Here is a 23891-nt window from a genome sequence, read left to right as displayed (position 1 = left end):
CGAGCGTATAACGATCGTTCAGTAACTAAGCCCGAAAATATGTTGTGCTCTTGTTGTTGTTGTTGTTGTTGTTGCTGTCGTAAAAAGCAATTAACGCCGACAACAAAAGACGAGCCGAGCCCGCGCCGAGCCGAAGCGAAGCAGCAGCGAGCGTGGTATATTTATGCAGGGTGAGGCAAGCTCTTACGATAATTACCTATTTTGCCTGACCCAGAGATAGATAGAGAGAAAAAAACACCAGTCTTAAAGAGCTCCAACCTCCTCTGGGAAATGCTGGGGATGGGGGGGTAGCTTTGTGACTTACCTGATATGATTTCTGTTGCAACTCAGCCGTTGACGGTTGGCCCTGTGATTAGCCCATCGGTGAGTACGTGCCGTTGTCTGTGTGTAGCTGCAAGACAAAGAGAGGGGGACAAACGGTTAGCAGCTGTTGTTCGAACTGGGTTCGAGTTTGAGTTCGACTCATACCGAACATTGATCGTTCGATCCCCGAAAAACCAAAGAGACCGCGAGACCGCAAGAGAGAGCGAGCAGCGAATACCAGCCACAAAAGGAGTAAACAATGAGGCAAAACGAAGCGGGAGAAACATTGGCACAAAGAGGAACAGATAGCCACCGCTCTTGTGGTTAGCGTGGGCGTGAAAAACAATAGAACCAAAAAAAAAAAAAAGAGCGAGATAGCAAAGAAAAAGCACCGGAAAGGTAATCAAAATTAATACGAACGGCGCATACCAAATGTATGTTTGTAAGAGGAGGTCTTAAATCTAGATTAAATCCCATTTTCAAAGAGCTAAGCCATTAGCCAGGTTACTGTTCTGTCCTTCGGCTTGCCTTTGAGAGTCCTTGGACTTAATTCTGGGTGCTTTCGCTGTTGCCTCAAAATGTTCTATTGTTATCGATCGAGACGGGTCAAACTGTACCGCTGCCAGAGCTGCTCCTACCTCAGCCTCAGTTCGGCAGCAAACCGTTCTTCTTCGTGTCTCATTTGGCTCCAACTTCAACTCCAGCACTTCCAGCTGCCTTTCTGCTGGGGAGCCCCATATGTACATACATACATACAAATATGCGAAAAACGAGTTTTGCTTGTGGTATATTTTTTGTTGTTGTTGTTTTTAGTGTTTTTTTATGGCTTAACGATAACCCCAAACTCCACTCCACTCCATTCCATGCCAAAAGTGATCGACACTGGAGACATGATCATGTTTTACGGGATACATATTTTGCGACTTTTCCGCACAAAAAACCATACATTTTTAACACAAATCACGGGTTTTAATACGGATTATCTCGGGCCTCTTGGGAGAGCTCCGCGTATCGTATCCCCCACACTCATGCCTATGTATGCTGCTCAAAGTATGGCTATTGATTCCCCCATACAATACTTGTTCAAATAACAACTGAAAATACAAAATTAATCACAAATTTAAAGCAATCTTTTTGTATTTTGCCCCAAGGCAGTGCTTTCCACATATGTTTTCTTGTACATTTACAGATGCAATGATTCTGCTCAGCCAAAGGCACAGATCACAGCAATCCGCTGCATCCTTGTTGGACACATTTAACAACAGAATCGGACTCATACACTCGGGAGCATATTGATGGTGCCAGATCCATGCCCTCCACCCTCGCCGTCGCCCATCAGAGTGGAGCAGTGAAGCATTGTTCTCACCGCTGCTCTAGAATGCCCTGCAGGTTCTTGTACACCCTTTCACAGGGAAATAGGGCATACATATATACGTTTTTGAATAAAATATATGGTTATGTTATTGATGGAATACATATATGTGGTCGTGTGTCTATTTGTTGGCTCATATTTCTATTTGAATTATTACCTTACGACGGCAGCATAGAATACAAGCAGTAGCATTTGAAAGAACAAGGGTATCCCTAAATTAAAGATACATATGTACATATGTATGTACATGTACACTCCCAGACACCCCACAAGCCCAGCACTTTGGAGACTTAACTTTATTGAATGATTGTATTTTCCACAAAAGGAAGATTAAGCTATTATTTGAATAAATTATTTATAAAATAACATGCCAAATAGGCGGTGAATGTGACAGGCTTTCAGTTTAATCATTGTCTTCGACACATATTTTAGTTTCATTTAGGATTATTTTTGTTACAAATATCACTTAAATTGTTGGAGTCACAGAAAAATTAAAGCCTACACGGAGGCTGGCTAAAATAGCTTTAAAAATCCACAGAAGCCAACAGGTTAAAAGCCAATTTGTAACATCAAAGTACCCACACATGCGTATAGCGACTTTTGTTGAAAAAAGCATCGAAATTGCACTATTCTTGGGCGAAAATCAAAGCAAATAAGAGCAGGCATGTTGTGAGTCAAAGCTAGGGCCGCGACTCTACCCGTTACCCAGTCAGTAAGGCTCTCCTCCCCCAGAGGGCTCACACAATGCACGACGAAGAGTGTGAGAGAGAGAGAGAGACAGAGCATGATTAGGCGCTTGGAAGGCATTGCGTAGTCACTGGAAATTAATTTGTTCATTCTGTCTATTGGAATAATAAGATCAGATAGAGACTCGGCAATCTGCTAAATTTTCTATGGTTCTGTGTTGATTGATACAGATTTTCGTCTTTTGTGGGGCGGAAGGCGCGTTTGAAATACAAAATTTCGATGCTCTAGCTCTTATTGTCTCTGAGAACTAGGCGTCAAACAAAACGGACGGACAGACAAGGCTATATCGCTTCTTCTATTGATGCTGATCAAAAATATATATACTTTATGGGGTCGGAAAGGCTTCCTTCTGGGTGTTACACACCTCCTCCACTTTTCCCACAAATCGAATATACCCCTATACCATATAGCCCACCTCCTAACCCGATTCGAAAGGCGCAAGGTCTTTGGAGTGGCATCTCAAATTAATTTGGAGGACTCTGATGGCTTTAGCTATACTTTTCCACACTTTAAAAACCTTTTGGATTGTTAAGGCGTATAAACAGAGCCAAAACGTGGAGCTATTAAGCTGGCCAACAATATGGCTAAATATTTAGGCCAATTTGTATACAAATCTTCCAAACCCGATGCAGAAAGGTGACTCCTCAACTAACTCTTAAACATATTTATTTTTAATCTTCCAATTCCAATTGATTTAAGATGATTACAATTTTTGTTCTTAGTGTCCCCGAGTTTTGACTCGTTTTCCTTAATATTTTTTGTTCCTTTTTGGTGAAATTAAATTTAATAAACTTTAAATCCAAAAAGAAATGTCTGTGTGTCTGTATGGAGGGTCCTATTCGAGTGGCGAGGAGTGTATGTTGAGTTTTTGTTGCTCTTGCTGGCTCCCATATTCCCGTTCCCGTTCCAGCTTCACAATGTATTCTCGTACACAAACGCACGCACACGCAGACAGCGGTTGTAAGAGTGTGCGTGAGTATTTGTTGTAGGCTGCAGGCAGCGACTTCTTTTTGGCATTTGCCACCACCACCACCACCACCAGCACCGCCGCCTCCTCCTCTTTTCCACTCATCCAACAGTCATAATGTTCGTATCTGGTTTTCCTCTCTGTGCTGCTTTCTCTTGCTCTGGAAAACGCTTGAGAGCAGCTTAAGCTCTGCCTGAGCCCGAAATTACTACACACAGCACAACAACACTCAGACGACTTCGTGTGAATGTGTGTTTGTTCACTTGGACATGGTCAGTGCCCGCAAAAATTGAATTCAGAATCCACCAAAGAGAACACAGAAAGAGATAGAGAGAGAGAGAGAGAGACACCGTCGGATCTTTTACTCTCCGATTGGGAGCATCTTTGTGGCGGCTAAAAGTATTTTTTGTTGTTTTTGTTTCACTGCTCTTTGTGTCTCCACCTGCCTGCATTTCCTTTCTTCGCAAGAAGATAATTTCATTAACAAAATAAAATACAGCAGGGCTGCTGCATACATATGTAGATGAACGCCAACAAAGCCACACTGAAGGAGTCCTTCGTTAGCGACTAACTGTACTGACAGGAGCCCCTCGCCCCCTTCCCACCATGCACTTCAAAAGAGAACTTTCGGCTTCCGACGAAGAGTTTTTGTCATATTTGGCAAACTTCAATTGCAGTGCCTTCCGCTTGCAAGTTTTGTTGCTGTTTCTGGGAAACACTGGGAAAGCGGACGGCCAACTGCCGGACCGATCGTCATAGCGGGGTTAATGGGGGTGCCCCGACTCTTGTCTTTTCGCTGCGGGTCGCTATTTCGGCACCGCACCGCAGATGCACACCAAACGATACGATGGAATTTTTTGCTCTCGCTCATATTGTCGTTGTCGTTGCTGCTGCTGCTTGAGTTTCCGTGCACTTTTTTTTCTTTTTTGTTGTTGGCTTACAGGTAGGCTGAGGTGAGTGTCGAACCGGTTCAACGGGTTGTGGTGCATTATCTCACACTCACACACACACACACATTGTATGTTGAGTTCTGCATTGGTTTACCTCTTCGCTGCGTCGATCCACTCGGTTCGTTCTCAACGACACCCCAATTAACTCCACTCAGCGCGCCGAGTGGTTTTCGCTGACTTTGAGCGTGTCAAACAGACTTGGTTTCGAGTGATTATTTTCGATCTAAAAGGGGGTGGTAGTGAGGGCACGGGCACGGGCACAGAAAAAAAAAAAACACGCTCACTGGCAAATAACCAAAAAAAAAATTTATACAGCCTGCGGAAAACACGGAAAACACGCGCACGATCTGCGGCTCGATTGCAGCTGCAGCTGGATTTGGTTGAGCGGCGGGTCGTAACGTGACCAAGAGGAACAGCACAAACACTCGATTCACGGATTCTCGAATTCTCGCTCCAAAGGCGTCTGCGACCGGCGTTCACGGAAAAAAAACCGACAATACTTCTGGTGTTTCCGAGACAGATTGAAGCAGCGATGTTCCACTCGACCGGTCGATGTTCGTTTGTTGTGTTCGAGTCGAACCATTTGGTTCGACGGGCCACCAACACACACAAGCCCTAGACTCTCACGCACACAGGCGTGGACCCGAAGTCCAACAGCTGACATGCAACATTCTCTCAAATTCAATTCAACTCCCTCTCACGGCTCGATGGTTCCGACCATGAATCAGACAGAATACGACTGGGCGCGACTCGCGTCACAGTGGGACGTCAGCGGCGGCAAAAGTAATTTTCTGAATGAAAGCATTGACTAATTTGAATGTACATGCGGAAATCTTTAAGGTAGAATGATTATCTTGTTGTTGTCTTTTATTAGGTGTATTCATTATTATCAATATTAATGGAAGTTGGAAGATTTTCCTGTCCAATACATTTTATTTCTTGGATTTATTTTATTCATTTCTTATTCGTCTCATACAGCCACTGTGCGTCGCTACGTCGAGAGCCGACTACAGCAACACGAGCACGCAACGCAACATGTTCGAAGCGTAGGGCAGCAGCTGCGTCACATGAGCGAGAACTCTATGTGCATGTGTGTGTGCTCGTACGTCGTGCTCGTGTTCACCATCTCTCAGGGGATTGTTGATAAATTGTTGCTGTTGTCCCAAACCTAATCACGGCTACAGCAATTGTTGCGGTGCCTGTTGCCAAGCATGTTTGATGTTGGATCTTTGGCTTGAAGCGGCAGCGTAGCGCTGCACATTCCCCTCCCGACCAATCGAGCATACTTTCAGGCGGCCGATTTTTTTTTTGTAAAATGCATTTACATATGTATGTAAATATTTGCAATCGTAAAGAAAAAGTAAATTAAAGCAAAAGGAACGAACCCTGTACTATGCAAATTCACTTTTAAATAAATAAATATTTACATATGTTAGGTTATAGAGGAGAGTGGATAACAAATTAAGAAAATCTTATATGTATGAACATAGATATGTCATAAAAGCATCATAGATGTACATGTAATACATGATGATCTTAAGTGGTTAACATAGAACTTTCATGGGCCATAGAAAGCCATTCCTTACCATCCCATCCATCCAATATTCTACTCGATTCTATATTCCAGTAGACATATCGGCCTTTATCTGAATATCGGCGACGGACTGCGTTTCTGTTTCGGTTGGGTGTCGCATGGGCCTTGTGAGTCGCGGCAAGGGTAGCGGCTCTACTTTTATTCCCATTACTCGGTTTAACTACCTTCATTGAAGCACCTTGAACAAATAAAGCGGATGATTTGCCGACCCATGAACATGCCGCGATCAAGACCCTCCAATGTGCGTTTGTGCGCCATTTTTCATTCGTCCCAGATGATTATTTTTCAGCCCACTAAAACTTTTGCCATTGGAGAGTGTTTTTCAAAGTTGGATTTCGGTTGTTCAGTTATTTGAAGATTTAAAGCGATGCCGTACAGCATCCTTCGAACAACGTGGCTGCTGTTCCTGCGAACAGTCGAAAAAATCAATGACTTGAGGAGTAGTGTTGGGCAAAACATCGTTCAATTTACTGAATAAGCTCGTTCGTGAACTAAATCGTTCTTTTAGTTCGTTCTTTTTTGTTCATCTATCTTAATCGTTCTTTCTTGTTCATCGTTCTTTTTCGTTTGTTCTCCTTTGTTCATCGTTGTTTTTTGTCTGTTCTTTTTTGTTCATTTGTCTTTTTTGGTTGTTCTTTTTTGTTCATTGGTTTTTTTTGTTCTTAGTTCAATTTTGAAGTCTAATATTTAGTTTTAAGCCTATGTGTAAATGCACTACAATTCATGGACCTTATAACTTCGTAAATTTATTTTCATTTGTACTGAGAACTTGATATCGTTAGGGCACAACCCACAGTTTTAATTATCCCATCTTCCATTTTTTATGTACATACATATATGCGGTCGGTGCTGAAAACCAGTCAACAATTTTACCTATGTTGTCCATTATAATATCAAAACCTATAAGATACACACGTTTTTTAAATATTTTACATATTACTATGTAAAAACATAAGGCTTTCAATCTTATTGGGCGTCAAGAGTGTTGGCCTTTTGCGGACTATTTCTTCTGCTGTAGAAAGACGTTTCAAGGCACATTCGTATACCAGGTCAAAGGGTCCTGCTTTCTATTGATGTACTCCGCTGCTAGGTGTTTATCTACCTCTCTGATGGATTACTTGGTTGAACTGCTTGTCATACTCGTCTCAAAGGCAACTTTTGGTTGGCGAAGTTTTGACAGTTTTGATTTGTGAAGACAGATCATCAGTAATATTTTCAAACAATCTTGTTTGAGCGATTTTACATTGCAACTGGTTTTTTAAAGCATTAAATCTTGGGTTTAACTAGTATAAGGTACTCTCCGCATGCAAAATATTATCCTCCAAGCCCTCAAAAATTTACGGTCGTCTCCTGTCTGACTGCCCTTAGAAAATAGGCTATAGATTGCTGTAGCAAAGAGTCCATTATATTTACCTTTGATAAGGTGACATTATTCAGTTCCGAAATTTCAGTTGTAATGTCAAAAAATGGCTTCAGCACCCCATCAATAATATCCCATTCTGCCTGGGCCAGTACTTGTTCAGGGCGTAGAAGGGAAACGACCACCATACAAGCCCTGAAACATGTCGTCTGTTGAGTTCCAACGTGTAGGCCACATCTTGTGGCAGCTTAAGCTCGGGAAGCTTTAATTGGCTTTGGATATCTTTGAGCTTCTTGAATCCGGATGAGCTGCGATTGTTTTTGTTTTGGCCCTCACACTGTCCTACGGCTTTTTGTCCAATGATGTTTAAGTTGTGCGCAAAGCATGCAGTATGGCGCCAATTTTCCAATGCAATGGCTCTGGTGGTCCCCTTTAGACCAATGCAAACGAAGGGAAGTGCTCTGTATTCAATTGTGCAATCGCATAGAAACGCTGCTGAACACTTGAAGTATTTCTTCTTGCACTTCGAAGACTATCTCAGCGATTAGCTCTACGATTTGTCTGCTCTAAACCTGTTCCTGTGTTCGAGAAGCATTTAAGTTAATTGATTCGCAATGTTTCGTGGTCTCCGTTGGGAAAGATTGTATCTCCTTGGTAGCGGCAAATTTATGTAACGCTTTCCACACAATTTTCCAACTTTTTGAATCACTTTTTCACTCACTTAAACCTGTGTTATATCTGAAACAAAACTGCTATTTTATAAGCCAAATCGCTCTCAACATATATTCATTTTCATGGGTACTCTATAAACATTCTAAACCGACTGATTTCATTTTTCTGACTTGCGTTTTCATAAATCCGAAAGCCACGGTCCGCTTCTGGATTTTCCATCTTTTTTCGTGAATTTTCCAATGTTTTTTTAAAGTTACAAATACAACAAATCAAAAGCCATGAAAATCACCACAGCCCTTCTAGAGTTTGAAAAGTTTGAACAAACACAACTGTGGGATGTTTGGTCTCGCTTTTCGCAATTGATTTTTTTGCCAAAAAAAAAAACATTTCATAAAAATCGGGCGAACCAAATCGCGGCCCAAAACATTCCCGCTCGTTATATATTCGACTTTATCGGTTTAGATTTTTCTTTAAAAATATTTTTCTCATCTGTTCTTTTTTCCCACACCAGGAGTTTTATTTCGCTTCCCTCCGCCAGGAGCCGCACACTGCACGAGGAAGAGTATGTGAGAGAGAGAGACAGAAAATGAGTAGCCGTTTCTGGGTATAATAATGATCCGATCTGATCCAGATTCGGCAATCTGCTAGATACACCCATTCTCTATGATTCGGATTACTCGGTTTTCGCGTTTCTTCAAAATTGTGGATTGTGTGGCATCCCCACTAAAGCAATTATCATAGTCATTATTTACTACGGCGTGCACAAGTTTTCTGTTCAGTTCATTAACATCAGCTGTAATTATTTTCAAAAACTGATGTTTTATCTGTATCTAAAACATGTATGATATTTTGAACAGAACTAGTATTTGGTATAACACAAAAGAGATCAAAGAGAGCAGTGATTTAGAGAAAGTTACCATCATAAGTATTTATATTTCCTGCCTTCCTGCTCTTCTCTTATCTCTTCCGTAAAGATCTCCTTAAAGATAAAAGATATGTGTCCCTTGATAGCTCCTCGTTAATGTAAAAATCTGCACCAGAACTGATGCCCAAAGACCGCAGGGTAAGCGGTTTCTAATTACCAACTGCTCGCAGAAGTGCGGCCCTAAGTATCACGTACATGTTCCAGTTTTATGATTATTGTTGGATCAATGGCATCAGTAATAGAGCAGTTTTGCCTCCATCTCACATATATGACCTCGAAGAGCCTGCACTACTCCAGACTCGGTTTCAAGCTCCAGAGGCCGATCTTTCAGTTGTTGAACCTCGCCAACTTCTGACTCCAGATGCTCTAAGTGCAGAGTAAGTCTTTGAAGTTCTCCAAGAGGTCGTGTATCCTCAATCCTCAGATTGAACAAAGCTGTCCGGGATGTGCTTCTGGTCGTTGTGCTGGACCAAGAGGGGCAATGGGGCATCCGATGAGCGCTAGACTTACAGGTCTTACAGGACTTACAGAGGAACAACCTGTACCGGCAGATCACACGCAATGCTTTAATTTAAATTTGTAAATGAAATGCCATAGGACACAAAATCAGCAATATTATTATGAATTGATGCCGATGAGACTTCATTACCGACATCTCAATAAGCGGATTTTTGGCTCATTACAACAGGCTCTCGACTGGGCGCAGCAGGGGGTTGGGTGGTGTCCCCAATTAGAAATGATCTAGAAGGCATGGGGCTCCTTGGCAGGCAGATAAGAATATTGTTTGGCTGGACCCCAGACGACGAAAATTTGGAGGGCCTATCAGCACCTGTTTGCCACCGGAAGCTGTCACACGGCACGGCCCGGTGCACGACTCAAAAATTATCAGTAGCCGTTTGCACGGCACTCGGCATTTTTGCTGGGGTTCTTTCTCGGTATCAATGGGTGGCTTTTTAGCGCCACTTTACGCTCAACGCGGCGCCGGAAATTTGGTACTTTTTGTCACGTCGATGGCTGCGATGCCGCTCTGCCTATTGGTGTCATAAAATTTGTCAATTTATGTAAATGTTCAGAAAAGTACAGGCAGCAGCACACTTGCCCCCCCATGTCTTTTGAGGTTTGGATGTCGGTGCGACAATACGGCCATCCTTTGGCATCCGCAGCGGCATGATTCAGCTCCTTCGCGGTTCCGGGAGCGATTTGTCTTGTGGTTTCATTTGGATCGCTAAAAAGGCGAAGCGACCGAACCACCTTAGTCGCAACAGTTCTTAGAAGGGAGCCCCCCAAAAGCATACATATATTCTCCTTCAGCATAAAAGGCCTTCATATGTGTAGGACCCGGCTTGAGCCTTGCCGTTTATGTGGTTTTTAAAAGACTTACTTTCTTTTCTTTTAGACAAAATTTTGTACTTTAATATAGGATTTCTCTAGGATATATTGAACGAGTCGAATGAACAGGGTATCTGCGAAACCTGCGCCTATTTTGAGGACCTGGACAAGTCCATTTTTGTGGAAGGTATTACAAAAAATAGAGGACCGTTCAAAAATGAGATTATGTTGAAACATAAAAAAGAAAAAAGCAAAAGAAAAATCGTGTTTTCTTTGGTTGGGCGATTATTTATCCTCCCATCCTCGAATACTGCGTTTCCTAGAAACAAGAAAATATTTTTTGATGCCTAAAATATTCGCTTATTATTATTTATTTCACAAAATTGAATGCAAATTCGAGTTACAATCAATCCTATGAGGCTCTAACCACTAAGGCCTTAAGCTAGACTATGTCTATTTTTACTTGGATGTTATTCTATTTACATGGCTCAGACTATACTTAGAATATGCCCAAAGTATACCTAATTTTTCTGTAAATTTTCTGCAAGTTCTTTTAATAGAACTTCAGTGTATTTTTTTTTCCTGTTGTGTTCGGTGCTTGATTTTTGGAAGGAAGTTGCTGGCGACATGTTTCTGGTTCTTCTAAGGGCATGTTCGGGGAAATCCATGTTTGTTTTTGGATTAAGGGGCAGTCCAAACAAAAAGGTGGCTTACAAGTTGTTGGGGCGGTTTTGTTTATGATATGTTTGTGGGCGATGAGGGTGTGTCCTAGTCCTAATCGGGGCGGAGGTGTCCTGTGGTAATTAGGTCTTTAATGTCAGTTTTGTTCGGTCTTGTAGTGGTGAGATGTGTTGTCCTAGATTGTGTTTTTGTAGGCTTTAGTTCGTTTAAGGAGGTCGGATTAGTGTAATTTGCCTCTGTGATGAGGGGGAATTTATGTTTTTCTTTGGCTGAATGATCAGCCAGTTCGTTGCCGGGAATATTGAAGTATCCCAATACCCATAACAGAACAATTTTGGGTTTTGCTGGGGATATGTGGTATCTGATGGATGAGGGGTAGTATTCCGTATCGTTAGGATTGCGTATTGATTTCCGGGCAGACAGCGAATCTGTACAGATTGCAATTTCTAATGTTGCTGTACGAGGTGTCAAAAATGCTTTTAGATGTGTCTGTGAATAAGAGCTGGTGCTCCTTTAGAGACTGTTGAAGCTCGAGGACCCTTAGATCTGTACATTATTGATGGAGTGTCTGATTGATGGAGATGGGTGTTGATCAATTGTGTGTTAGAGGGGGGTATGTGGCTGCTAAGGCTTTTGCAAAGCTGAAAAGTATTGAGTGGAGTTTTGGTATCTTTTCGGAATTGAGGAGTTTCTGGTAGGCGGTTTCTAGGGGCGTGTGTCTGGTGTTGGGTATAGCTTTTCTTGCTTCTATTGGAAGAAAATGGCAGTTGCAGTTGTTGATAGGCGTAGTTCGAAGAAATTATAGATAAAAGATAGGAGTTCCCGTAAAATTGCAGGCTGAAGTCTACTTTTTACATTAGAATTGGGTTGATGACAGAATTATCTTGGTGTTGCAGTTATATCAATTGCTGATAATATTTGATATTTGTTGCTTCGTTGCTTCACTTTCAAGGGACCTTTCTTCCCACAACTCCTTCTGTGATGCTCTACATATTATTTTACAACAAACTTGTTTCATACATCACACTGGAATGCTATCTAGAATCAAGAGCATATACATAACTACACTTTAAAACCATTAAAGTGTATAATTGATACCACACCACACTTCTCCTTTCAACTATATTGTAGAAAGAACATAACATCGTTATACCATCTTGCGAGCCTTTGAGAGCTATAAAAAAAAACATCGATAACAACGATTACGATAACCAGTGAATCAGTGTAAGTCCATCCCTAGAGACGCTACACCCCTGCTGGCACTATGCACTATGATCCTAATTTTTAAAAGTCAAAACCTGGTTTTGATCCCTCTGCATTAGAAAAAGAGTGATCATCAAGGCTAGGTACCATAAATTTCCATAGATGTCGCCACATTCCCAAAATCAGCTGTTCAACCCAGCTGCTATTATCGAAAAGCACGTGCAGTGAACGAGTACCAAATTAATAACAATTTTAAATCTCTCAAAAATTGAAAAAAAAACGCCAAGACCTGATTACATTTTTGTAATCAATTTTAATCAGTCGGGTTTTGAATTGTGAACTGTTGAGAGGTCTTAGGTTAAAGTGTAATGAAAACTAATTTTCGAAAAGGTATACAAAGTGCGTATACAAATATGCACATTCATCGTCTTGCATTCGCTCCAAAAGCGATCAAACAGAAAAAATAAAGATATTTGTGGGCTGAGGGTGTGGATACGATGTTTCCATTTGTATTTTTTGGTCTATTTTCGTTTTCTAATGCCAACAAGTTTGACTGGAGTATGCCAAGGTGCTTGCATTTCCCACCATGAGTCGATGTCAGAAAAGAGGTTGTCACTGTCAAGGGAGTAGGTATTTTTATGTATTTTTGTTTTTAATTGAGTTATCGTCGGCGTATGAAGTAAATTCATAGGTTTTGTGTGTTTCGCTATTGTTTTGTTCAGTTTGTTGTAGGCTGTTGGAAGCTGTAACTATGATTTTGCGGTGCGACAGAAACTTTGTAATGTTGTTGAGGTATCTAGATTGTATTTGCCAGTTTTTGAGTTCATCGGTCATTGTGTGAAGTCCAGTGATATGAGAGATATGTGGTTTTTGGTTGAGAGGACTGGTAGGAGGCCTGGAGCCCTTTGTAAACCCTGTTAAGGAGCCACCACAGTCTGTTCGAGATTATTTTGTCCAGTATTTTCGCCAAGCAGGGGTTAAGATTTGTCTTGTCTGCATTGGGATGGAAAATATTATTGCAGTGGGGTGAGTGCTGCAGCATTTGGTTGTTTATGCGGTCTCTATTAGGCGTAGTCCTGCAAGTGTCTTTACCTTTTCCAGGTGCATTGCCTGGGGAGTGGGTGTTTATGAAAGGGAAGGCTGTACTGCTCTCTTGTGGTGCGTGGAAGGGAATGACAAGCTGCAATCTGATGCTAATGACAGCCCCAGAGGGCATAGGGCCAAATATTTGTTGGTTTGTTGTTATTTGGTTGGGGTGACGAGGCTCCTTCAGGGGGCCTGCTGGGAGGTAAATTCGGAGCTAAATTGGAAGCTGGAGAGAAGTTTTCTAATTTGAATTTCCCTTTCGAGTTGGGTCGTTGGGATTTCTGCTATTTCTCCTGGTTGTTTTGACTTTCTGGATCATGGAAGGGGTTTGAAGATCCACGTTCACTGCAGCCTTCAACACATTATGCCTTTTGGATAGAACTAATCCTATCTTGAGTTGGAGACCCAGTACCTGCGCTGATTGGGGGTGCGGCTTCGATATCCTAGAAATGCAACAGGAAGCCCGAGGTAGCAGCTCGTGTAATGCCACAATCAAGGGTCAGAAAGAGGTTTTAGAGGAACTGGAATCGGGTATCACTAGTCCCTCAGTGTCGGAGGCAGAGTTGGCTATTGCCTGCCCTCGCCTTGGGCTCACTGAGGAGCCGCAGAACCCCGGGGTAGAAGTTGTTGACATCCCAACATCCAGGGCTCTTCAGGTCTACCACCTGCTGAGGCGGCGGAGGACCGACGGGCTGCCTCAGAGGGAGAGGGACACCTCAGAAGCGGAAGGGGACCACCAACCCGCCTCTGGACAGAAGATACCGCTGGAACCGACTGGCCGGGAGCCAAGCCAAAAAGTGCACCTTGGCCAGCCTTGGATCGTCCATGGGACTCCATGTTGATGGCAATATCCGGATTCCGCATGCAGGACTTGGGGCTATGGCTGGGAGCTTTCTCGTGCTCGTGCTGGGGGCACAAAGGATTCAATGCATTTAAATGCCGCTACTTCGGCGGCTTTTTCAAGCTTGTTGGCCATTAACGCCGCGCCATTGCTGCCGTTTGTAAACACACAAAAACACGGCTCGCTTTCCATGTTGCAGGCGCATGCTGTTCGTATGTGTGTGTGTGAGTGCGTGTGTGTGTCTCTGCGTTTATTCGCTTGTTTGTGGTCACATTTATTGCCTTTCGACGCACGGCCAATACAAAAACAGCAAAGGAGGCAGTCATCACCGACACCCATACACCCACACACTCCCACACCCACACACCCACACACCCCTACACCCCCCCACCCACAATGTGTTTGGAAACTGCTGGCACAGCAACAGCCACCGAAGTAGCCGCAGAACGCAAATTGTTTGCCTCAGCGATTGGCGTGACATTTTTTACAATCCCCGTGATGACGTGGACCCACCAGCCACCACCCACCCACCACCACCCACCGACCAGCCAAGGCCGAACTGGTGTTGCGTTCTTTTAAAATAATCCCTAAAAGTATGCAACGGCGCAGTTTTTCAATTACAGCCATGCCATTTTCGCCGAAAAAGTACACACTTCATCGCTTTATGCTCCACGCTCTGTCTGTGGCTGCAATTGGAGCCGCCACAGTCGACGATTTATGTGGGAACCCTCCTGCACTGCCTACATTGCCGGCGGAATTCAATCAGATTATACCAAACCCCCCCCCCCCCCCCCCCCCCCCAGCACCGCCCACTGAATTTATCGGCCCTGTAACGATGCAATCTCGGGATAAGCTTCTAGTATGCTGTGTTTCGAATAACACTAGGCAACAAAAACTTTAGGGTCTATAATCAGAGGGTTTTTCCAGGGGGTATAAACAATGATCTTTCATACCTTAAGAAACTTTTTTAAGGAAGAGCGTTTAATAGGGGAGTTCTTTAGCTTAAAACAGAGAAAAATCTATCATTATTACTCGAATTCCGATCTAGAAACTCCCCACTACCGTCTTTTAGTGGTACATATAAACTTTTGCCCAAGTCTGAATAGATTAATCGTAGTACAAGCCAATTAATATGCATACGACACCTCTGTATTTGTAGAAATATTATTTCGCAACAAAAGAAACAAAATAACCATCTGGTGGGTTGGCATGGGGATGGTGGGAAGAGAAGTCGAGCTCTTATTTAATTAAAATTTCATTAACATTCTGTGCTGTCGCCGTGTGTCGGGTGTCGGGCTCCGTTGCAAGATGCAACGCATTGGCAAAAGCCAAATGCAAAGTCAGACCCGAAAGATGGGGCTGCCGCTACCCCCACCCCCGCCCACCATGGTGGCTCCCCTTCAAAGCGACCCTGGCTGCGTTTGCCGCTGTGCTTGGAGCCGCATAGCTGCAATTAAAATAAAACAAATAAATGTCGCCCGAGTGAAAGGAGAACGGCCTGCAGTGAGATACGAGTATTTCAGCATTGTAGATGAAGGTGCAGCAGGTGCGGGTACGGGTGGGGGTATCTTTGTTGCGCCTCCCCTTCCCCACGCCCCCACATCAACTACATCAAGCATCAAGCAGCAAACAGCAGAAGCAACTAGACGACAAAAGCGAATTGTTGCACAGTGTCGAATGGATGGAGGAACGGGTACGGAGGACAGCAAAAGACAAAAGTATAGTTGCTTTTATTATCTTTTGACAACGAAAAATACTTGATATGCCGACCTTCACCCGGAAACTTTCCGCGTAGCAGCCCCCAATCCTCCCCAAATGGCCGATCCAGGCCAAGCACGGATGACATACAAAATACGGATATGACAGCAGAGCGAAAAAAAGCTTAAGAAAATGCTCAATGAACCAATTATACTTGGCGAAAGAGTACCAGAAAGAGGTGGCAATTACAGGGGAAACCACTTACGCAACTAGTTACCAGGTAAGCGCACGACGACCAGTCCTGAAGCCGAAGGCCGTCGGCGTTTCAAGCAGGTCAAGCAGAAAGATCGTTGGACCGTTAGGGGCTTTTACGGAACTATAGGGTGCTTTCTATAGGACTCCGATCCAGCAGGCCGGATTGAGTCGTTGGAGATGTGGTTCTGCTCTCAGCTTATATCTTTAGCTCTCCAGCTATACACAGAACCACCTCTTGAATACGCTTACTTCCATGGAGGAAGCGATTACCGATTACGCCATAATCCAATGGAAATTGGGCTCCAATTCCATCAGAAAAAGTGCGTCTGATGCTAGGATTATCGAATGGCAGACATAAAGAGTGGCTCATTTGAGGGAAAAGCCCTTATTGAACCCACTAAAGTTCGGTCTCTGCTTCTCTGGGACTGTAACTATGAACTCCGAAAAAATGTGGAATCCTTTTGTCCTGCATTCGAATCGTCAGCCACTGTAGGTTTGGCTTTCGGGGGTCTGGCCGCTGTGCGAGCGTGGGGCAGGGCCGGAGTACTGCCCAGAACATGGATGGATTGCTGGGCATACATTTTAGCTAAGTGCTCGTCGATTTTGTTGCAGTCACTGCCAGTGTAGGAGGACAGCAGGGCAGGCTGAGTGGGTTGTCGCCTGGCTTTGAGGCACATTGAAAAGGGATTAAAACTACAAGTGGGAGCAGGGAATGGCCCCCAGGGATAGCCTAGCCATACGTACGCCTTGAACCAGGAACAAACTGGGCACATAAATTCGAACATAAGATGATGCTCCGTTTTGGATTCCCCAGTTTTCCGATTTTCCGCAAAAATTCTTCCTTTTTAAACACAAAACATGCCCTCGACGAAATGAAAACTACAACAAAACGAATCTTAATTGCAAAAGGAAAAATGTAGACGACTTATTTTATCATAAACATACATTTGACTCCATTGCCAGGGCAATTTAGCTTGTGCCCTCTTTAAACATAATTTGTAAAATAATTGGTCGGGGCAACAACACTTTTCGTTTTCGTGCAAGAGTGCAAACGTTTCGCGATTTAGCTAAAAAGTTAGTGAAAACACTATCCCTCTTACGTTGATCAGAGAAGCCCAAAGCAAACACCGTCACTGCCTGTGTTGGATAGTGTAATTTCAGATAGTCTATGAAGGATTTGAGGTTACAATTATCAAAATTACTGCATTGGGCCTTCTGGAAGCTCTCTGTGGCAGGAGCTAAAAGTCGAACGGACAAAGAGGTAGAAATTGAACGGGTACGACTGCATTTACCGGATGTTACTTTGGCCTACGATGCATCCGCACCCCATCAATTTCGTCCAGACGCTGCCGCAGAGCACGTTGAGCACTGGACATCAGAGCAACAGGCGACCGTCCTTGAAACCGGGTATCTGGGCTCTTGGGTACTGCGCCAAGGCTCCCATGATGCCACATCTTCTGACTGACGTAGATTGAGCCGGTGCTTCTAGTCAGCGACTCGGGGCGGCGATTGAGTGGCTCGGGACGCGGTTTAATAGCCACCCGGGCCATCCAACGCTCCCAAGCCAGCTTTGACTGGCGGCCCCGCTCTTCGGCCATGGCCTGAAGCTGGGCCTTCTCGCGCTGCCTGGCCGACCGCTGTCGCTCCTGTTCCCTCATCTTGTTGAGCTCCCACTGCTCCACCCGTCGCTGTACTTCCTCGGGCGAACGGGCCGGCTTGCGCCCGTTCCCTCCCACCAACGTGCTGAATCGAGGGGCGCTCTTTACCTGGACGAACTTCGGCAGGTGCGCCGACTTCAAATGCGTGAAAGCATCGGCCGCGCCTGCGCCGTCACTCCCAACCGCAAACCGCACGGGAAGCCGGGCTCCCAGATGACGCTGCTGCTTGGATGCCAGCCAGTTCGAGTAACTCTTGTCGGACAGCTGCTTGCGGATTCTCTCGGCCACCGTCAGGCGGTGGGCCTCGCGTCGCTCTTGGCGCTGTTGCTGGGAGGCCTCCTTTCTGTTGGGTAAAAGGGTTAAAGAAAAATGTATTACAATTTGTTGTAGTTCAGTAAGATGCCAAGATGGACTGCAATCTACCGTCTGTCCCGATGAACTCCTAGATCTCAGAGACTATAAGAGATAGAGCAACCAAATGTTGTGCTCTAAAATCACACATTCATATTTAAAAGATTTCCTTCCACGCGCTAACTCATTCTCTGTCTCTCTCTCTCACCCACTCTTCCTCGTGCAATGTGCGCACCATGGCGGAGGGGAGCCGAGTTCCCGTTCTTTCTACCTTCACTTCCCACTAAGGTCTACAGCCAGACTATTACCATTGGGTACTAGACTTACCTTTTCAACGTTAACCACTCCTCATAGCTCCTGCCCCCCTTATCACGAGTCCTGCCGTAGCTGGCCATTCTTTTCGCTCTCGCCGTGTTTCTATTGTGGCTCTGGTAGCCGTGCGGTTCATGTTCATCCCAAAAAGAGCTGCTGCCCGCTTCTATGCCAGACCCCAGCGACATATCTTGCTCCTCTGCGGGGGACGATGTCTCATCATCGGCTCCCGCATCTGTACGGGAGATGCCGCTCTGGTCGGCGTGGTGATTAATGATGGTACTGGACTCGAGCTCCAGGCTCCAGTCGTCGGAAAAGCGGGTTGAGCGGCGCGGCTCAGTGACCGCCCGGGGGGCCTCAGCGCGTCGGGGAATGGCGACAGCCTGGCACATAGTCCTTAGACTCGACCTGGAGCGCGCCGTCTGTAGGGCATCGTTGCCGGCATTAATTTTCTCTGAGTCTTGGCATTGAGGGCTCCGCAGCTGCAGCCGGAACACAGTAAAACTGGGCTTTTGATAGGAGCACGGGGCCGAGTAAGATGGAGTTCCGCTCCAGATGTTGGCTTTAATCTCGGCCATTCGCTGGTCTATGGTGGGGTAAACCTCCTGGCAGGCACCCGGACTTGGGTGACTGTAACAGACGATAGATACAAAAGGGCTGTGATCTGCGAGATGCTCTTAAGGGACTTACCCCAGGCTATGTGCGCTTCGTACATCAACGTGTTTCACTGGCATCGCGCATTCGCTGCCCAGCTCAACGGGGACTTCCGTAGATTCCGTTGAGGCCGGGCCATCCGTATCCACATTGCCGGCGAAACACTCGAGACGGCTGTACTCGCTCTCGGGACAGCTCTCCGTCAGTTGGTGGTCACGGTCGCGGTACATACTGGATCTTGAACTTCTAGAATACAATTTTGGCCTTGAACAAAAATGAATTTCCGAATAATAATTTTGTGCTGTTGCCTTGAATATACTGCCATTTCGCGGGGCCTACTGCCAGTATAGTAGTGCTTACATCGCCCGGCTTACCGCTATTCTCATTGATCTTCTAGTCTGTACTAGAAAGAACCACGGCTCCCGAGCCACCTAATTTAGGGGATAACAGCTTTGCAGTTATATAGAAAAATTTCCAGTTGACTTTCCCGATCTTCCTGTAAATCGGCAAAACAAAACAACCGAGATTTATAGTCGTCTCATCACAAAGCTCCTCCAAGTCTATATGGAAACCGATCAAAGAAATCTCTCGATCTTCACTTTCTTTAATGGAGGGTCCCTCCTTCCCATGCTGGTAAACTCCTAGGAAGTCCGTGATTCACCAAGGTTACTTGTTTACCCCATTCAAAGGCACCATCTACGCTCCCTGCGTTTCTTGGCACGCTGTAAAGCTAACGGAATACATATATCCCCAATCCGAGGAGCTGTAAGTCATGCCAATTATTAGGACACTCATCAAAGCACTGAAAGACCTTAAACGCAACGGCGATCACCCTGCTTCCTCACCATCATGGCCACAATATCAGTTTCAACGAGGGGGAACGTTGTGAGTTGCTGCGGAGACCGCAACTCTACAGTTATACCCGATACTAAGTCAGTATGGCTCTCCTCCGGCAGACGCCGCTAATATTAAACGACACGACAAAGAGTGCGTGCGAGAGAGACAGAAAATCAGTCTGAGCGTGACGTCACGCGCTGCGTAGCCACTGCGAATTGATTTCTTGCTTTTGGCTATAAAAATGATCTGATCTGATCCAGATTCAGCAATCTGATAGATATGGTCGTTATCTATGATTCTGCGATTTTAGTTTTCTCGAATGTGCAATATTGTGGATGCAACAGATTTTCGTCCTTTGTGGGGGCGGAAAAGGGTGGGGCGAAATTCTGAGATATACGTTTTATAGTGAGATCTAACAGAAGTGCGAATACCAAATTTGGTTACTCTAGCCTTAATAGTCTCTGAGATTTGTGGATGCCCCAGATTTTCGTCCTTTGCGGGGGCGGAAGGGGGTGTGGCGAAATTTGGACACGAAACGGTCAAGGTCCGATATCACAGGAGTGTGGATACCAAATTTGGTTGCTCTGGCTCTTATAGGTTCTGAGATCCTTGAACTCATATTTTGCAATTGGCAAAACCGACCATGAAACCTGTGTGTTAGAGAGAGACAGAGCGAGAAAGAATGAAATTGTTTTCTTGATTCTGGCTATAATAATTTTACGATCTGGTTGAGATTTTACACTCTAGAACATATAGTCATCCTCTACGATTCTGCGTTTTTGGTTTTATCGTATCTTTAAAAATGTGGATGCCACAGATTTTCGTTCTTTGTGGGGGCGGAAGTGGGCGGGGCGAAGTTTTGAAATATTTTTGTAGCAGTGACATATCACAGAAGTCTGGATCCAAAACATCGTTGCTCTAGATCTTATAGTCTTTGAGCACTAGGCGCTGAAGGGGACGGACGGACGGACGGACGGACGGACGGACGGACGGACGGACAGGCTCAATCGACTCGGCTATTGATGCTGATCAAGAATATATATACTTTATGGGGTCGGAAACGATTCCTTCTGGACGTTACACACATCCACTTTTACCACAAATCTAATATACCCCAATACTCATTTTGAGTATCGGGTATAAAAAGTTCTCCTCCACATAAAATCCAGCAGACTCCCCGACCTCCTCGACAATGGCACCCACAACTCCTAACACTGCATCTAGCACATTTCCTTACCTCTCGCATGACTCCGCTCATGACAGCTCTCTGACCTCCTCAGAGAACCTTCCCAAGACACCTTACATCTCTACTAAGCCAGCAGTCTCTTAAAAAAACTTTGAAAATAGCATTGAAATAGTAGAACAATCTCGCGCTCTTATATTAGAAGTAACAATGAACTCTAGAACAAACTCAAACGAATCAATCACTTCCGACAACTCAATAGACTCTAAAACATCAATGGAAGATCCCGACTCATGGTCCAGATTCCCTCCGTTCCGTTGGTACATGGTACATAAAACTTATTCCAATACAACATTACAATGGAATACTCTTGGGATCTTCATAATATCTTATGTTTTCAGGAAACACGCCGTATAAAACGAAACACTCCCCACAGAGCCTCAAACTTTCTGCAGCTTAGTCGCGCCTGGTAAAAGCGTCACATCCTATAACTTATATCCTCGAGACCTCAATGGGCCCTTCATAATACCTGTTTGGAGCAGAGCCCCACCGATAGCTACTTGCCGAGGAGCAGCCAGATTTTAGGCCTTGTAATGTTATTCTTGCCTTGCAACATTCATGCCAGTTTTTAAATTTTGCCAGAGTTCGCACCACGAATCTCTTGGGGCCAAACCAAACACTCCTTTTAATTTCCGCGATTAAACCAACAGCGACTTATAAACTTCCAATCAGCTGTGATTGTACTTGCGTTTTAAGTGGGTGGCAATTATTTAGAAGTTTCCGCTTTTGTGTCAAATTGAATCCGATTGCCAATGTCATTTGTATGACAATCGCATCTGCACTTTCCACGCATTCAATGACTTAAACGCCTAGGGCTGTTTTCCCTTTCGTCAGAGTCACATGGACTAAGTTTCCTTTTGGACTGTACAATTGGGTGGATTATAATACATGGAATACGAAGATATGTTTAGATTACAAGTCCATTTTTAAACCTTTCTTCGCTTATTAACTTTGCTTTCAAATTTCATTTTCATTTGTTCCTTCTGGCTATAATTGTTATCCGACTTGATTCAAACTCTGCAGTCTGGTAGATATAGTCATTCTCTATTATGGTTTTTGGTTTTTGATATTCTCGTATCTTCAAAATTGTGAATGCCAGAGGTCCTTTGTGGTGACGGAAGCGGACTTATGGTCTCTGAGAACTAGACTTCAAGCCAGACGGACGTACAGTCGGACAGACAGACATAGCTATATCCCATATATACTTTATGGGGTCGGACACGCTTCCTTCTTGGTGTGACTCCAAATCCAATATACCCCTATACTCTTTGAGTATCGGGTATAAAAACCATAATTCCTTAAGCAACTTAAAGCCCCAAATCAGTCAGAAAAAGCCGGTTTGGTTCGTTGAGTAAAAATGCTGTTGCATAGTGTAATCTCTCATAGATTTCTTAGATTTCGGCCTTCTACAATGCCACCATGAGAAGCATATTATTTATTGTGTTGTATGTATATTTTTTGGAGTGCCACCTCGTAGCTTAGGCTAGAACTTTTCACCCTGCACCTTGATGGTGACGTTCTGCACCTGCCAAGAATACGAACGTCGGTAAGTACAATATGAGGGCAGAGCATGGGCCATAAGAAAAGCCTACCTGTACGTTGGGTGGAGTGCCGATAGTCCAGAGAACCGCATCGGCAACATCCTCTGAGCGCAGCATGGGCATGTGTTGCTTGATGCACGCCGAGATCTCCGGGGGCAAGATGTCCGTGTCGACAATGCCAGGACTGATGGTCTGCAAGGGTTTTCCAATGATGTCATTGCTAGAGTGAAGGTAAAGGGAAGAGCCTTCTTACCGACACCCTGACAGGGGTTTTGTGGCGTTGAAACTCCTGGCGATATATTTCGTTCATGGCGCGGAGCGCAAACTTACTGGCCGGATAGACATTGAGTGAGGGTAGCTGGGGACCCAAGTTGGGCACATGATGTCCGGCCACGCTGTTCACGATGACCACGTGACCCTCGGCCCCGCGCTTTTTCATCGATTGAAAGGCCTCGCGGATGCAGTAAATACTGCCCATGACGTTGGTTTCTATAGTGTCGCGCATGGCCGCCGTGTTGCCCTGACCGCTTAGCTCTCCGGTGGCAATGATGCCTGCATTGCTGACCAGCACGTCCACGCCACCTAGCTGGCGCTGTGCCCAGTCGAAGGCTGCCAGTACCTGCTCCTCGTGCGTAACGTCGCACCTCAGCGCGTGCAGCCGCCCCTGCTCTGCCTCGTGTAGTCCTGCCCGCAGCTGCTCGACACGATCCTGGCGGCGCGCCAGTCCGACAACTACCAGACCGGCACCGACCAGGGCGCGCACACAGGCCGCACCAATTCCAGCACTGGCGCCAGTCACTACCGCCACTTTGTTGCGCCAACGTTCCATGGTGCCCAACGACTGAGCTTCGCTGATGTGGCCACTAGTTTTGGGACCTGGGGGTGGCAGCGCATCGGCCAAGGAAGCCCTACAACTAAAGCGTCAGCTCTATCGATTTCCTCAGAGGTTGATTGGTGAATTAGGCCGAACTACTTAACACCAGCTCCCCACCAAACCAGTCGTTGCAACGATTGTGGCACACCTTTAACAGAAACGAGTCTCTTTCTTGCTCCTGGTGGGGGGTAGGACACGGAAAATTCTAAAAGATCAGTCTTAACTATTTTACCTAATGAGCAACCCGAGAGAACCCGTCTAACAGGTCCTTTATACTGGCAGAAGGAATCAAATAGGACACCTAGGTCAAGCATTTCAGCTTGAAAGAGCATGTCCATCGATTGAACATGATGTAATCACATTGAGCACGCACTTACTATATGAAAACGAGCGAAAATGTTGTCTGCCGCGACAAGGGTATACCCGGTACTCAGTCGG

At 44.9% G+C, this 23891-nt stretch overlaps 3 protein-coding genes across 5 annotated transcripts in view; all 3 read right to left on the bottom strand.

Moving 5' to 3' along the window:
* LOC108156988 overlaps nucleotides 1-4861 on the bottom strand; it is a 123403-nt gene extending 118542 nt beyond the window's left edge. For 2 of the 3 annotated variants that reach the window (XM_033387893.1, XM_033387988.1), the window contains exons 1-2: nucleotides 4434-4861; nucleotides 305-391 (exon numbers count right to left, since the gene is read on the bottom strand). The gene's annotated coding sequence lies outside the window, so the exon portion shown is untranslated. The other variant, XM_033387958.1, reaches the window with a different exon arrangement.
* A 12256-nt stretch (nucleotides 4862-17117) lies between these two features.
* LOC108165188 lies at nucleotides 17118-19291 on the bottom strand. Its single transcript, XM_017301259.2, has 3 exons — nucleotides 18995-19291; nucleotides 18320-18934; nucleotides 17118-17984 (listed from the first exon to the last, which is right to left on the bottom strand). Exons 1-3 carry the CDS (start codon nucleotides 19186-19188, stop codon nucleotides 17282-17284), a joined length of 1512 nt encoding a protein of 503 aa, XP_017156748.1. The 5' UTR covers nucleotides 19189-19291; the 3' UTR covers nucleotides 17118-17281.
* A 3090-nt stretch (nucleotides 19292-22381) lies between these two features.
* On the bottom strand, nucleotides 22382-23437 carry LOC108151202 (farnesol dehydrogenase). Its single transcript, XM_017279680.2, has 3 exons — nucleotides 22833-23437; nucleotides 22631-22771; nucleotides 22382-22563 (listed from the first exon to the last, which is right to left on the bottom strand). The coding sequence occupies exons 1-3, from the start codon at nucleotides 23406-23408 to the stop codon at nucleotides 22522-22524; spliced, it is 759 nt and encodes a 252-aa protein (XP_017135169.1). The 5' UTR covers nucleotides 23409-23437; the 3' UTR covers nucleotides 22382-22521.
* Between the last annotated feature and the right edge of the window lie 454 nt (nucleotides 23438-23891).

This window comes from Drosophila miranda, chromosome XL (genome assembly GCF_003369915.1).
Source record: "Drosophila miranda strain MSH22 chromosome XL, D.miranda_PacBio2.1, whole genome shotgun sequence".
In the NCBI taxonomy this organism is placed as follows: Eukaryota; Metazoa; Arthropoda; class Insecta; order Diptera; family Drosophilidae; genus Drosophila; species Drosophila miranda.
The sequence above is the reverse complement of the archived record's forward strand: the minus strand, read 5'-3'. Positions and strand labels throughout refer to the sequence as shown.